The sequence below is a fragment of the Colletes latitarsis genome, chromosome 7 (assembly GCF_051014445.1).
Source record: "Colletes latitarsis isolate SP2378_abdomen chromosome 7, iyColLati1, whole genome shotgun sequence".
NCBI lineage: Eukaryota > Metazoa > Arthropoda > Insecta > Hymenoptera > Colletidae > Colletes > Colletes latitarsis.
The window spans coordinates 13,319,933-13,337,307 of NC_135140.1; the positions used below are offsets into that span (position 1 = coordinate 13,319,933).

At 41.1% G+C, this 17,375-nt stretch overlaps 1 protein-coding gene across 13 annotated transcripts in view; it reads left to right on the forward strand.

The window, feature by feature from the left end:
* Nucleotides 1-17,375, forward strand: part of Lar (tyrosine-protein phosphatase Lar) — a 509,997-nt gene that overhangs the window by 194,943 nt on the left and 297,679 nt on the right. For 12 of the 13 annotated variants that reach the window (XM_076769144.1, XM_076769145.1, XM_076769143.1 and 9 more), the window contains one exon: nt 313-451. In XM_076769144.1, coding sequence (XP_076625259.1) covers nt 391-451 — 61 coding nt within the window. In that variant the 5' untranslated portion in view covers nt 313-390. The remainder of the gene's footprint in view (nt 1-312; nt 452-17,375) is intronic. The other variant, XM_076769153.1, reaches the window with a different exon arrangement.

Sequence of the window (17,375 nt, forward strand, 5' to 3'; positions counted from 1 at the left end):
ATTCCCGCTGAATAAGCGTTTCCATTTCCCTTGTTCGCGCTTGTCCGTCACCCACCAACGTAGCACCGGCAAAGAGTATTTTTTTACGCGTTGCAAAAATTTCACCGAAGTTTACGCGTTGGTTCCTGATCCCCGCTGATCCTCCCAAAGGATCGCGTCAATCTGCTCGAGAATTACCCCTACCCCGTCCAGATTTTGTCTTTTTCTTTTTTTGCCTCGGTGATCGGGGCGACAAGAAGCATCATCGTCGTCTTCGTTCGAAGACCAAGTGGAGGTGGTATGTTAAGCAGAGGGTGATTTGTATTTTCATAGGTGGAACGCTGCGACGGTGGTATTAAGTGTGCAGTGATCACGGGTGACCGAGGGAAGACGGGAAAGAGGGTGGTCAATATGACTCCTATCTTCCTCGTCCTGTTGGTGGCACTCGACCCGATTATCGCGCAGAATGGTGGTGAGTAATCGACCAGAGAAATCCAGTTTCCCTAACAGACTCTAGCGGGGACATTAACGCGATGCGAACTGTCTCGAACTGTTTAAACCGACGTTTCTTGTCGAAACGGAAAAGAACTGTGCCGAGTGTTCGCGCGAGAACTCTGGACGCTGTATCGCGGCGATACAACGCGATCGCGCGGTTCGAAGCGCGTCTCGACGGACAGAGTCCTGTAAAGAATATCTCGTTAAATAGAAAAAGACTCGAGCCGGTCGATCCGCGCTATCGAAACGCCGCGACGCGTGATACGTTCGATTCTTGGTCGCGCGTGTGTGTACCAGAAAAACTATAAGGGAAGAAGGGGACGTGGGTGGGCGGGGGGAAAAAAGTGAAACGCGAGCACCAGCATGACGCGCCTTTGTTCGCGGTTTAAAAGCTCGCGCGTCAAGGACCCGTCGATGAGACGAATTTTGTAAATTAACTACGTAAAGATTTTGTTTCTGACGCGTATCGATAGCATTGGGTTCGTAAATTAAATGTAATTTGAATAAATGCATTACCAATTCGCTATAAAAAATATAAAATTCCTGTATATACACCTTTCGAATATTTTTAACCCTTTGCAATCGAAGACCTTTCTTCGATCACCTACTACTAACTCAAACACAGTTTCTTACGAAATAGTTAGTAAATATCCAAGTACACGTATCTTTCTTTTACATTCTCCGTTTATGTATTTTGTTCTATATAATCACTTTAAAACAATAATATAAATTCTTTGTTGGACGCCCCTTTAGAGGGTACACTTTGAGAGTAGATTTCACCCCTTTCAAAAGTAAGAGTCAAATATTTTTGATCACCAGTATGGCAAATTTCATCGAAACTAGCGATCGATACTATGTTCCAAAATGTTAAAGAATGCATTTATTTAAATTATATATTAAAAACTGAGCTGAACAAGAATAAGTCCTAGTACAAAGCTCGAACGTATGGAACGACCTAATAACTATATCAGACATTTAATACCTACAAAACAATCATTCGTAAGAATCATGTGCATTGGTCACACAAAAAACAAAGTTTGCAATAACAAAGGTACGCATTCGATATAAAGTTAAACCTCGATTATTTGTGGCCTCTTCAAGTATTTTCTATCAATTTATTAAGTCTGATTGGTCTGATTCGGGACCGTGTTTTTCGGTATAGTAGAAAAATAAAGGCGCGTCGTCGCTGGTGCACGCACAACGCGTCAGGGCAAGCACGGCGTCGCGACGCGTTCAGTTCCAGTGCACTACGAATCGTCCGTTTCGAGTTCGCTTGCCCGCCGCGTATCGCTTCGTCGAGAAAAGAAACCGTCAGGACCTTGGCTTGTGCCTGGGACCACGTCGAACCAGAAGAGACGGTTACGCAACGAGAGACATCCAACGCGATGGAGGCGACTCTCGGACCCTTTAGACTCTAAGACTCGAGAATCCGACGTACAGACGAGGGAAACGCCTCGCAGGGCCTGCCCGTGGCTGCCCAAACGCGTCGATTCTCGCGTGCATCGCGTTCCAGCTCGAGTACAGCGATCGTAACCCTTTTCCACGGATATCGACGATATCGGTGTTTCGATTCGACGAATCGGGCGGCGATAATCACCGTTATTACGCGGCGATCGCCATGATACTCGCTAATTCAGCCGAGTGTCACGTTGACACGCGCAATTCGTACAATTAATCGCGACGTGGACTCGTCGGTCCAAAGTTCACGTGGCCGGAAACGAGTGACTAATTTTCGGTAGCATTAGTTCTGTTTAGGGTGGATTTGATTTTAGTCACGGTGTACGCCAAAGTTTAAACGAGTTTACTACTACGTACGTGATATACAGGAAAGTATAGACATTACATTGGAATTAGTGCACAGAACATAATAAAATGATAGAATTTTTGATAGTGACCGCTTGGAAAAACACCCACGTATCGTTGATTTTTACACACTGTTTATATTATTTATAGTATTTACACCTGTCTGTCGGGCTTGAAAGTAAGTATTACTTGCCTGGTAATATTGATATTAATGAGCAACGCCGATTCACGTCCGATTATCGACGTTAACCAACGTTTGATAACTGCTTGTAAAAAGACCGTGTGCTTATATTATTTATACCTCTCTAGCAAGTAATTGCCCGTGAATGTTTAACAAAAAGAAATAGTTTTCAATTTCTATTAAAGAATTTAAACAAAAAATTGTCAACAATTGTCGATCACGGTAGACGGGGGAGAAGCATCGAGGAAATATATAAAAAACTGGTAAAAATATCTCGAAAAGGGTGGACTCTGGAATCCCATAGTTAATGCAGATCCATCCCCCGGTTCGTGTTCCGTCTGTGTCGTGGAAAGACAAGCAGCCGAGGTCGGGCAAGGAAGATTTCCTCGGAGGTTCGCTTCCTGTCGCGCGTCCTCGAAAAATCATCCTCGAGGGCAGCGGGACGAAAGCTCTGGGCAACCAGATGCTGCGTCGGCTTCCTGTCTATCCATCTATTTATCTTTCCCTCCGGTGACTCCCGGGCCGCGCGTCTCTTTTCCCTCGACCGTTTCGTTTTCGATTCGCGGCGCGCCGTCTCAAAAAAATAGAATCGAGGCGCTCCTGTCGCCTGCCATTCGCGCGTTCCGTGGAAACGTCTCCACGTAAGTGCATCGAAATTCGCGGGTCGCCTCGGCCTCGGTTGGGTTTCGAGCAAGTTACGCGCTCTCACGGCCTTTCAGAATGCATCGCGCACAGTCTTTTCCCGTTAGCTACACGCCAGTACCCGTTTCTCTGCGTTACGCTTTTCCCTTCCAGGTAACTTTTACGTCAGAAGTACCGGGAGAGCAAGTCGAGGGGAACGTGAATTTTCTGCGGCCGTTACCGCGCGGAGGGATCGTTACGATTTCAAAAAGGTTACGCCCCGTCCCGTTGAAAAGAGAAAAATAAAAAAACACGTCCGACACATTTTTCCGGGTATTACGTCGCTCGTGGGACGGTTCGAATGCTTAGACGACGCGGGCCGTTTCCACGGCGCTTCGACAAACTTTATCAGCGTGTATTTTATTAGACGCACCGATGGAAATAGGGAAAAACGTGGCTCCGCAAATGTTTCCCTTTCGCGTCACGGGCATCGAAAGCTTTGCGGTAGCGAAAACATTTCAACGTCGAACCGCAAACGCGGCTACGTCGCTTCGGTTTGTATCTTCGAATCGTTCGATGATCTCTAAGAGATTATACCACCCCAGGGCGTTGGGACGGAAAATATTTTCACGATTTTATTCAAATAAATTTTTTCCCACCCCCTGCGAACGAAACGTGGAAGAAACTTTTAGAGAATATTTTTTATGGTTACATTAAACGCGGGGGATCGAAATGGCGTTGTTGTAGTCATCCTGGATTCAGAGTTCACCCGAGTTTAAAAATCGAAAGTTGAGAAATATTATTATTCCCTATATGAAAATTATGATGTTGCCAGATGAATAAGTAAGGAAAAGGAAAATTAGATACCTATTTCATTCCAGTGCCCTAGATCGCGTAGAACTTAATAATTTTTAATTTTTTTTAAACATAGTGCAGAGTTGGTCGTATCAGAATTGCGTAGAATAACGTGAAGTAGTATTACTTTACAAAAAAATCAGTTACGAAGTTGTGTGCGACTGTTGAAGATCTGATATTTAAATATCACGCTAAATGTAATATGAAAATAATATCAAGCAGTTTAGTAGTTTATTAGAAGTGTTCAGTATAAATTTCATCCAGAGCAACTTAATAGTATTCAAGCTGAAAGACATAGTTTCGAAAAAGCTGGTCCGATGTATCGACGTTTGATGTTTCCAAAACAGTTTCATCATCGTTATGTTTATAGTTTGGGCTAATTTTTAACAACTTTACCATCACTTTTCGAGGAACCTGTAACATTTTGTATTCGTACGAAGGCACTTGTAGATCCTTTACGAATATCTCATTTCCAGACGACGCCAAAAACGGTCATTTTTTCACCATCCTCCAAAGAAATTTTTGTCGTCGAGCAACGAAACCCAGCCGTAACCCCATAATCGACTCCAGCGGGAGAAGTCGAAGCCCCGGAAGTTGTTTACCGCGGGTAAAAGTTCTGCGTTCCCGATAACGATCCGGGTATCCTGAACCCACAACGTGGCACGCGCAGTTGGCGATGTAACCAGACATGTATTCAACTTTTCTACGTGGGTTTTCGGGACAACGAACCCTCGAATCGCGTACGCGTGAACGTGGCCGGTAACCGAGGAGCGGTTTAAAAATATTTGCACGCGAACGAACGTTCACGTCGGCGCGAAAACTCCCCGTTTCGAAATGATCGGGGGGCAGGTTTTTTTTATTTTTATTCGACGCGCCTCGGTCGACTGGCTTCGTTTTCTGGATTCAGCCGGGTCCGTGGCGTTATTTATCGTCGCGGCAGACGCGATAATTTACATTTCGCTTCGCGTTACGACCCGGGGAAACCGTCGCGCGTTGGCTGTCGTTGTTTTTATCGGTAATTGACAGAGTAGACCGGGACGAAACGAGCGAACGCCTCCGAAAGGGACAGGAACGGTCAAAGCTTAACGCGGCCCGGCGCCATGGCGGACAAACTGACAGCGGCGATAAGCAAAGAGCGCCGCTGCTAACGATACGCGACAGCCTTCCGCCGCGGTGATTCTTCGTTTGCCAATTTTTCAATTTCGTTCCCTCGATGTTCCCCGGTAAATTTCATCGAACCTCTAATTCCCCGTTAATTGGAAAAACGAAGGCGTGGACGCGCGTTCTCTCTCGCGCGATGGGGGCAGCGGCGAACGAAAGGTGGCTGGAGAGAGGAAAAGTTCGTTAGGAGCGTTTCAACTTTCAATTCCGAGGTTCGCCCCCCTCCCTCCCCGACCGGAAGTTTCGGGTCGCGCGCGGTCGTGAACCGCGGAAGCCTACAACCGACGTTAACGATAAGGAAGGTAACCCGGTCGGGAGAAGTTTATCGACGTTAAAGAAAGGCGAGCAGCGCGTACGAGCTGCTCTCGGGATTTCCGGATAACGAAGGGCTAAGAAAGGTCGGGGGCCGAGGCGTTGGCGGTCGCGGTCGCGGTAGTTTATTCCCACGCGTGGGCGTGTGTGTGTGTGTGCGGTGAGCACAGGTACGCTGGCGTCCATAAGTCACCGGACATTTTGCTCGCGCGTCTTGGAATATGTAAATTAAGGATGGAATTTTTCCGAAGCTGACTTCATTATCTCGGTTTCTTACGTCTTAAGTTAGCACTTTGGCGCGAATTTTACGACGGTTGCGTGAAATTAAAATAAATGTGCCCCGAAGGTAATATCGCGTGGAACGGGATACGTACCCTGTCTCGATTGAAGCTTCGTTTATGATGACGCAAATTGAATTTAGCTAATGAAATTTAAATTATAGATGTTTGTATGTTTTTTGTGGAAGTCACACGATTGCGTCGATATTTCCCGTTGTTCGTACTAATAAAAATTCTCGAAGTGCAGGGACTCATGGACAATTCTACAGAAAGGTTAGAATGGCATTAATGAAGAAAATATCTACCAGCAAACAATTGTTGCTAAAATTCTATCGTTAATATGATGGATCGTAAAACGACAATTTTGAATTGTTGATATATACACTAATATAATAAAATATCCTGAAGAACAATTAGTAAAATTAGCTCCACAACCGCCTCAACATTTTCTGCGATCTCTTTTATTTTCTATAACCCAATTTTTCAGCCTAAATATCTGATAAAATTCCACAACGCGCGCCCCGATATCCGAAATATCTCAAAATTTTTCCGCATTTTTGCATCGACTGGGACAAAAGAGACTACGTAAAAACATGATTTCCTTTATCATCCCTTACGGTCGAGATTTCAGTTTAAAAATCGTAACAATTTTCTTGCGATAAGCTACCCAGTGACCTTTATTTTCTCTACCCTTTAAGAACGTCGCTTCCCAGTGTTGAATTCTTTTTATTCCCCGTTCGTCAGCTATCGAATGAGTCCTGGAGGGAGAGTGTAGGTCCAAGTGGCACGCGGGAGGGTCACCGGGTGATAAAGTAAAAAAGTTACTCGAGCTATTTTATGGGATCCCTCGACGGGAGGTCTGCCGCGATCCTTGGCAGGCGGTAGGGTAGGTTGCAACCGCCAGCATCGTCCCCCTTTCCGTCTTGCAGCGCATCCACCGTCGTTTCGTTCTTCCTGTCCACCCCCTCGCGCAGGCTTTTACGGTATCGAACGAGTGTCGTCGGGATAAGCTCGAGGTTGGCCTAGACTCGCAGCAGGTATCGCGCCGTAGAACGCTGCCAACCGATGGGGGACCGGGGCAGGGCGGAGGGAACGGGGACGAGGTCTGGCTTGGCCGCAACATTCTCGGGTTTACACCCCCGTCGTGAACTTCCCTCTGGATCCGGGATTAGCCGTGGTAGGCGGCAAACGTTCGTTCGGAAGTTAAACTGATTTTCCCCGTGGCGTCGAACGACGCGAGACGCGTGCGGGGCTTCGACAGACGCCTAGACTCCCACCGGTTTCTTTCGTCGAATCGCAATCTCCCGCGAACCGATTCCCGTGATTCGTAATTGCCACCTCCGGGGGAAACGAGTCGAAGGAAAACGTCGTCGTCCTCGTCGTCGTCGCGAGGAAATATCGCGGGCACGAGACGTTAATAATATCGAGTAGTCTCGTGGGCGGGGAGGATGGAGGGAGGGGAACCTGGAAAGCCTTCGGAGATCGGTATGCGACAGAGGCGGTAACTTTCCGTCCCACCAAGACGTTGATACCGTCGATGTATCGAGAATTTTCTCGGTCTTTTTTTTTTTTTTTTTTCGCCCCCGCTGTTTCTATTCCTCCTCGTCCGAGGCGCAATTTATGGGGCGGCGAAGTGCAGTTCGCTGTTCCCATCCGGTTCGAAGTGTCATCAGGCATACGCTCGCACGCGCGAAATCGATGTAATTGACGTACGTATATACAGGTTGAAAAAGAAGTCTAAGACCCGTCGCGAGAAATAAGCAATACTTAATCAACGTACAGTGCCGGCCACGTTCTTAAGAACGCTTATTTAAGTCGAATTTATTTACGCGTTGACCCTCTGTACTCCACTGACGCTAACACAAATTTAATTTAGGAAATATACGAAGAAAAATGTAGTTTTTTTTAAAAGACACATCACAAAAGTAATTTATATAAATTTAGACATAATAGTTACGTAAACTGAAATAATATTTTTTAATTGACGAGTCTTATGAACATATTGAAATTTATTTAAGCCTGAAAAATTCAGCACTTGAATAGTTTGCATTTAATTCATCCAATGACTACAAATATTTTTTACTCCTCTCGTCCAGTGCTACGAAACCTTCGAAAGTCTCAAATTCTGTCTTTAACATTCCCATTCAAATTTGACACCCTTCGACGCGATAGTCGATTGAAGACTCTTTCAAAGCTTTTCGAAGACCACGAGAACTCGGCTGACACCGTCGCTGAATCCGTTTCCCGGCAAATAAAAACGCGAAAAGCTATACTTTACAAAGGAGTTGTTATCGGGAGTTGTTATAGCGTAGCGGCTATTAAATGAGAGGCGTAAATGCATTACATTGCATATGCATGATCCTTCCTCGTTTCATAAGCACGAAACTGGAATAGCATCGGACGCGCTTTTCTTCTTCCCCTTGTTGGCAAATGGACTACGTTGAAAAGTCATAAGCAAACGTGTTGGATGATTTTCGCTGTATCTCGTAGCGTCGTTCGATCGATTCGTCGTGGAATCTCGGGTTTTGCATTTCTTTAGCGATAGCTTATTACCCTATAATTTCTCTATCGACTCGGGAAAGTATCTTTTCCCTCTTTCAATTACGAAATTCTGAGCGTCTTTCTCGCGAGAGAAACGAGCTAACCGACCTTTACCAAAAGATCGTTGCTGTTGTAGCAAATTAATATTGCAAGAGCTAGGTGAAGGAAAATGAAAAACTTCATACAATCTAATATATACGTGTAAAAGAGTAATTTTAGAAACTGGGACAAGTTGTTTTCCAAGCAAAAATACGAGAAATTGATACCGGGAAAAGATGAGAAATCCCCCGATAAAGGCTATTTTTGTCAATTTAAATTTGTCATGTTCAGTGTGTACGTCTTTCATTCTGTTTGTGAAAGTATTATTAAGGCATAACCATCGAAGAATAATTCATCGAAGATCTTGATTTTCGTGTAGAAATTCTATTCACTGTATTTGATCAAGCTGACGATTTGTAAACACATTTAACTCAGTTCATAATAGATTTGCGACTTGAGTGTTCTAGCTATCTACAGTTTGCTTATTAACCCCTTGCCTTACGATTTACTTTCGAGCAAACATACTCGTCCAGACAATTTAATTTGATCGTTGTACGCGCAACTGTTATAAATGAAAGTAACGTGTTTCAGTTTTAATTAAATTCTCCGAACTATTCTCAAATCTGATATCTAAATGCTTTAAATATTTTGACGGGTACAAAGTTAGATTCGGTACAGAGATTCGTCGTTTCCGTTCAAGGAATAAATTGTGTTAAATCAACTCGATTTAAAATGTATCGTAATGATTTGGGGAATGTTCATATTAAATTCATTTTCGATATTAAATAATCGTATGCGTTGGAAAAAACTAGTTTTAAGTTCAGTCTCGATAGGAAATTTATTCAAAATTGAATATGAAAGTTATAACAAGAACATTTATACGCTCAGTAAATTTGTGAAGTTCAATAAAAAAGGAAAAATGAGATACATATATCATATGAGATACAACACAGAATTAAATTCACATAATCTACCACTGAAAATATGAAAAATATGTTATACGAAATTTGTTAAAACTTAGTTATAAAATTATAAATTATAGGCAAATATTGTACGTGTTAATAAATACGCTGTTATTCTCGTACAGCGGATCAAACATTCCCATAAACATATTGTCGTTATATTTTTCATTTGAAAGTTCTTTTAGCATTTTAATGCTATTACGCGATATTAATGACTCGCACGGTACTATATACGATAACTGAAAAGCAACCGTAGCTACAATGAATCATTAGAAAACGAGAAATATTATGAAAGTACAGGCAAAGTAAACACGATTGTATTATCAAACTTGCAATATGCTGCTACGCGGATATTCAGTCTACATTCAATATATGCCTATAATTTTCTAACAAAGCGTTTCCAAACAGACTTATGGACTACGATTAATAATTATGATTGTGTATATAATCTTGCACGAATATTTATCGCAAACAAGTCGTATCATCAATAGGAATTGCTGAAACTTTTTTAGGTATGTAGCGACAAAGTAAATGTGAAAATAAACATAGAAGACAGCATGAATTATAGTAGTTGGCATAGTCATTGGATAGGGGATGAAATGCCCTTTAAAATGAGCGTTTGTACGAGTCGATAGCTTTATTAGTTCCGGAGATATGAGGATTTTAGTTTCAAGTCGATGCGGTGGCTAGTTTCGGAGATATAAGCGTCCGAAGCTTTGTTTACATTTCGTTGCGCTCGCGCGAGTTCATTAATCCCCCGCGCGCGTAGATAGTAGACAGTGCGTAGTAAATTCTTGGAAATACTACGTCTTCCTGGTCACGTGACTGTCTCGACTCACGCGCGACAAGGAAGTACGACGCGACGCGTCAGACGAGGACAGAGATAGTCGAATTAAGAAAAATTACCTTTTACATAACTTACGATATCTCGAAAACGGTAAGTCCGATCGACAAAATTCAAAAACCACTTTAAAGGGGAAGGTTTACCGCTGCCAACGATGGCTTAATAATTAATAAAACACTAGTAGTTTCGAAACAGCACGCGTCTAAAGTTTTAGTATTTTTAATACGCGTGAATAGGCTATTATACGCGAGCCGGACAGCGGGACAGTCGAATTGAAAGAAATTACCTTTTACATAAATTGCGATATCTCGAAAACGGAAAGTCCGATCGACAAAAACCAAAAACCATTTTAAAGGGGCAGGTTTACCGCTGTCAACGATGGCTTAATAATTAATAAAACACTAGTAGTTTCGAAACAGCACGCGTCTAAAGTTTTAGTATTTTTAATACGCGTGAATACAGAAAAAGAAATTACCTTTTACATAAATTGCGGTATCTCGAAAACGGAAAGTCCGATCGACAAAAACCAAAAACCATTTTAAAGGGGAAGGTTTACCGCTGCCAACGATGGCTTAATAATTAATAAAACACTAGTAGTTTCGAAACAGCAGGCATGTAAAGTTTTTATATTTTTAATACGCGATATTAGACTGTTCCAAGACAGTGGACGTTAAATACGTATATTTTATTTGTTAACGATCGAAAGAGTTGCCATACTTTCGCGACCAAAACTGGAAAAAATGTTTCGTTGATTTAAAATAATTCAACCCCGCGAAAAGTGGAAAAGTCCGATTCCCGAAAAATTACAACTAATCCGGCGTACTGAAATTCCCACATACCTTCCGCGACGTTTTTGATTTACTAAACGTACGGCAACGCGGGCTGTTCGTTTTGTTCCTGGGTGCGTCTAAATTATTTCACTACTTTTTCTCGGGCGAGAGATGCTTTACCGGGGATGCAAAAAATCAGGGAAAGCGAAACAAACGAGCCCGGCGAGTATTTCGGCCGCGCAATTCCTCGGGCAGGAAAATAAATTAATCTTAAATAATTAAATTTCGCGGATGTCGCTAAATATACGAGCCTGGTTTTCGGGGAAAGGTTTGCCGCGGGTTTCGCGTTGCAAAGTTTCGCTTTTACATCGCTCGAAGGTGGAAACGGTACTTCGGGCTTTTAACGGGACTAACTCCCGTTGCCAGTATATTATCGGACGAATTTATATCGTCGGTCGAAACGGATGGCCCCCAAAGCGTGCGGAACATTCCTGAAATTTCGAATATTAAATTTATGATGGATCGCTGCCTTTCGCGAGGGTCTGCCGTTTTCCGAGAGTAGAGTCGAGGGAAGCTGATCCCGTGGGAGACTCGGCGAGGATGGAAGTCGGAAAATAAAGAGGCCGAAGTAACGTTGTCGTCGGGAAAGATAAACGTTTCGTCGCCGCTTCTTTTTCTAAATGCGACTCCCGAAGAGGCGCGATCAATCCGTCGTTCCCGGGCCCATTTATCGATGACAATGGCGAATACTGCTTCAGCACACGCAATCCACGCCACCGTAACGAACTCCGTATACCGTTTTGCCCTTACTTTTCGAATTCGGAAGTCCCCCACAAAGCGTATTTCAAGAGAGTGCTCTAGTCTAGCGTTTCATTTTTTTGAATTGTTAAAAATTCTTTTACAAATACTATATTTTGCATACGTATCTATTTATGTTTTAGGAATGTTCACAATTTTTTTTGGGAGGAAAATAATCAAAACTGAGTGAATTATATGTCACTGAACAAAGTTTCTTTTAGGAAAAGTGTCCTACTGGATTCCGATCATTCTGCTTGTTTGAAATGGAAAAATTAAAAGGATTCTTGATTAATATGATTGTGATTATGGTATGAATCGAAATTATAAAAAAAGAATTTTCCTCATTGCCTTTCCCTAATACCCTCAGAGAACCGAAAAATTGAAACTCTAGAATAGCCCCTTCTTTTCAATCGTTTGTTTCGGAAAACGGTTTGGATCTTAAGAAAATCGAATCAAAAACTTCGTTAACGTTGCTTTATTTCACTTTTGTATGGAATTTTTATCAGATTTTGTCTGTAAAAGGTATTTAATAAAATAACCAATTTTTGTCAGGTTTTCTGTTTCGAATATAAAAGATGAAAAATTAAATTGCACGAACGTAAAGGTAAAAATATTTGAAAGGTAACCTTTTGAAAAATAAGATGTGTATTTCATAGTAGACTGTATTATTGTTTAGTACGAAATGGATAGAATTTTGAAAATATATTCGTGTTATAAAATTTATAATTTCGAAACTTTGTGCATATAATAATTATTGATTTAACATTATCAAGTCATTAGAAAAAATATCAAGTATATTGTTTAAGTGACTTTTTTTATAAATAACAAAATTAAATAGATCAGTTAAAACATCCTTATTATTATTTTCCTAAATAACTATCTATGTCGCTAACTAACGTGTGAATTTGACAGTGTATTCGACAGACGTCTAGAATATATTGCAACCACATTTTTTTCGTACTACATACAAGGTGGTCCACGCAACTGTTTCATCCCATAACTCCGTTATCAGTGCATTTAGAGAAAAATGTCAATGAAAGAAAACAAATGGCTCCAAGAGCACTACATTTATAGGATCATATTTTTTTTATAAGTGCAATGGTAAAATTGCATTGTGCTTTTTTTTCATAGATCGAATCCTTTCGTCATTCTGCGTGAAAAACATTGGGATACGATGATATATTTCATTCGGTTGGACAACAAAATGTTATATTACTATAAATCAACTATCAATTTGATAAATCCATAAACAGTTATTAATAGTCAAGCTTAAATACAGAATCTTATATATATTTAATCTTGAATAAATTTCCTATTATAAATGAATTTAAATATGTATATATTTTTAAGAATCGACTAGCCCCAATTTGCAATTCTTTTATTTCGCATTTGAAAATGTCTCGTAAACTTCTTCGAAGCTTCAATAACCCGTTTTATGGATGGTTGTCGCTGACGGTGTTCTCCTAAAGGATATCTTTTTCCCTGTGTTCTCATTATCAGTCGTCCACTCGATGGCAACTTGGCCGCGACTTGGATTCGTGTCGCGTCGTATACTTTAAAACGGTCCATTAACCGCACGTACGATTACAGTAGGGTTACTTATCGATTACTATTATAATGGGGTTCGAGAAGTGTAGAGGAAGCCGAGGAAGGCAGCGCACGCCTTCCCGGCCCCTTTGCTCGGCTCGTGGTCGCATTTGTATGGACGGCACAGGAGAGTGTGTCGCCGTTCCACATAGTAGCACCATAATTCGCAATAACTGCCGTAATAACCGTACCTCCTTACAGGCTCGAATACTATCGCGGTAATTGCCGCGGTAAAAATGCTTCAATATCGTTTTCCCTCCCCTTTCGAAGCAAGTTTTTTCGTTTGTATAGCCTCGTTCTACAAGAATATCGTTACAGTGACAGTGTGGGACCGAAAGTCCCCAAATCCACAAAAAGAAAAGGAATGGTTACCAACTGGTACCAAGATTGGTAGGACAACGTTCGAGATTTCTAGAAGGGTCACTTCACGCCAAATCACTCCTTTTTCCTTTGGGATTTTGTTCAAAATTGAATATGATGTAAATCGTACGATATTAGGGGTAGTTTAAGCCATCAGTTTGGTAGTTTCGAGTTTATTAAAAAGATACAGACCTCTAAAGACTCTTGAAGAACTTTTGTGAAAGTGGTTCGTACTTCGGAATTTTTATCTCGAAAACTGTTTATCGTATCGAGATGTTCTTTTTTAGTTTTATTTGGAAGGGATTGACTTTTCTATATAAATTTTTCTCGGAATGAGAAATCAGCTTTCCAACGTCGAAAATTATAAATAAGTTTTTATTTTTTAAATACAAGTTAGTACGACCCGTTTTAAACTACCCTAAATATCGTATGATCTAAATCTTACTCCAGAATAACCTACGAATATTTAAAATTCTCAGATATATCTGAAATTCTCGGAAAAAAGTTCAAAAATTATAAAAGTTGATGGAGTAAAAGTAAATGCATCGAATCAGTAATAAATGCAAACGATATTATATGGGCGTATTACTAATTCGATGCATTATTTTCATTCGGTCTTGCACCTTTCATAACTTTGCAATTTTATAAATTGTAATTTATATTTCGGGGAAATCCGGACCTTCTTGGAAATCGTGAAATTTTTTCCAAATTGATTCCAAGAAAAATTCTCGACCCGACATTTTCGGGTTCTCACATACCTCTGCTGGCCGGCAATGCGAAGATCGTGAGTTCGAATCCCGTATGTGCTTCTTTTTTCCTCGATTCTGGCAATACGACTGAAATTGAGTTTCCCCTGCATCGTCGAAATGTCTATACGAGTGACGACCTCAGAATACTTACCTAATGCGAGAGTCTTGATCGTTTTATTGGCAACTACGGTAGGACACTCGTATCCATGGAGAGGGATAGGTTTTTAAATCCCCAGCGGGACACCTCAAACGTTCAATATGCTTAAAAAGGGAATTTTTAAACTAATTCTGAAACTAGATTACAGTAAAGTAATATCTATATATTGATTGAGGCTTCGTTAAAAAGTTATTAGAAAATTATATTAAAAAATTTCAAATCATTCTGAAAAAATTAGTATAATAAAAAAAAAAATTATTATAAATTATTAATAATATTGCTACATATTCTACACTAAAATACGCGGCGTTTGGCTTTTTGAACATTAAAATCGTCCAATCCGTTCAGAAGTTATGACGTTTTAAAGATACGCATGAAATTTCAGTGAAACATATCAATGGTATGGTCAGACATGCAATATTCGGTAATGAATTTTTTTCTCGAAAATGCGTAGGATTTCGGGGGTATGTCTATTCACCAAAAATGATTGTATTTGACCTCCGCAGCTGAAAATAATTTTTTTAAAACGATTCGAAAAAATTTTTTTTCGTCGAAAAATTTGTCTACTTATTGAATTTTTTTCTCGAAACTGGGTAGGATTTCAGGGGTATGTATAATGACCAAAAATGATTGTAATTGACCCCCATAACCAAAAATAATTTTTTCAGAATGATTTGAAATTGTTTAATTTAATTTCTTAATAACTTTTTAACGAAGCCTCAGCTAAGAAATTGATATTCTTGATTTTCGTCTTATTTTGGCCTCTACAATCTCCCATTAAAATTTTTCCCAGGAGTGGCCGAACACTCTGTATATACTAAAGGCCCATAGTAAAGGCTCGTGCCTTTTTGAGAACTACAAATTAACCGTGCATTTTTTTATGTATTTTATTGTTGCAATAACGCAGATCGAAAGAGTTGGAATACTTTCGCGAGCAACTGTATCTCGCGGCTTTTGCCCCGAAGACGATGCAGCGGCGAGGTCAACGCCTTTCCTCGCCGATGGGTTTCCGAAACCCCGAGGCGCGCTCGTGCGTGTTCCCGTTACATTTTCAATTTTACGTCGCGTCTACTTTCCGCGGTACTTTTTCTCCGTCCGCGCGACGCATCTTGCCTCACGGCTCGATTCGTGACTGTCAGCTCGTCGTGGCGCATGCACCGAAAACTTGTCCGCCGGCTGTCACCGGTAACGTTGCGCAATTGCGCCTAAACTTTTGTTCCCAGGGATCGGGTTACAGGGTTCACGGGGCACCGCCGTGGGGATTCGACGCCGGATAGTAAAACCCGGCGAAATCGTATCGACGACTTCCGCGCGGTCGAGAACGTAACGCGAGAACACTGTCTTGGAATTTCATCGTCGAGGTATCCGCGCGAGAGGGCGGGGGCTTTTGACGTCTTTTACCGCGGCGCAAACCCTTCCTTGCCGCCGGACGGATCGATAACGCGTACCTTTTCCCATTCGCAAGATTAATAAATCCATTTCCGGGGAGCCCTCCTTTGTATCGCTCGCGCAAAAAGTCGGCCTGCGCGAGCCAACGCTCGGAAGAATTTCGATGGAAGCTTGGCGGATCTCGACGTGCCTCTCTGGCTTTTCCCCGAAGGCTGGAAATCGATAATCTTTGGGAAAGAATCGAACGTCAGTGGCGGTTAGGTGCATCGAGGTGTTTGTCTGTGACACCTTCGAAAAATCGATTCTTTTTTTCTTTTAATAATATACAGGGTGTTCGACCACCCTTGGGAAAAATTTTAGTGGGAGATTCTAGAGGCCAAAATAAAACGAAAATCAAGAATATCAATTTCTTGACTGAGGCTTCATTAAAAAGTTATTAACGTTTGAAGTTCCGCCCGTACTGAATTTTTTTCTAGAAAATGCGCAGGATTTCGGGGGTATGTCTATTCACCGAAAATGATTGTAATTGACCCCCTTAGCTGGAAATATTTTTTTTAGAACGATTTGAAATTTTTTTTTTTCGCCGAAAAATTTAGGCACCTACCCCCTATCGATTTTTCTTAAAAATTTGTTTTTCATTTTTAGTAATTTCGCTTGACGTTCTACAGAAAAGTTGTCTAATACTTTTTTATAGGTACCCATGAGCTCTACTTCAGAGAAAAGTTTCATTGAAATATATTCACAATTGTGGGAATTATGACTGTTTGAAAATTGGACCATTTTTATGGGGTTTTTCTCATTTTGCGAGGTCAAGGACCAACTTTTCGAATATTTTTGCGATTTGTACATATTCTCCATCAAAATACGCGTAGTTTGCTTTTTTAAACATTAAAATCGTCCAATCCGTTCAGAAGTTATGACGTTTTAAAGATTCGCATGAAAATTCGGGCAGACATTTCTGGCCAGAAATTATATTTTCGGAAAGGAATTTTTTTCTCGAAAGTGCGTAGGATTTCGGGGGTATGTGTGTTGACCAAAAATGCTTGTAATTGACCCCCGCAACCGAAAATAATTTTTTTAAAACGATTCGAAAATTTTTTTTTTCGCCGAAAAATTTCAACACCTACCCGATTTTTTTTCTCGAAAATGCGCAAGATTTCGGGGGTATGTCTCTTCACCAAAAATGGTTATAATTGACCCCTGCAACCGAAAATAATTTTTCCAGAACGATTTGAGATTTTTGAATTTAATTGTTAATAACTTTTCAACGGAGCCTCCATCAACAAATTGGTATTCTTGATTTTCGCCTTATTTTGGCCTCTAGAATCCCCCATTAAAATTTTTCCCAGGGGTGGCCGAACACCCTGTATATATTGGCTCGTATAAAATTTCTATAATTTCTCCAAATAATCCAGAATGTATCCCCTGTCCGATCAAATCGATTCGTCGAGTAGTTTTTCTTCGATAAATTCTTGAATTAAATTAAATTAAATT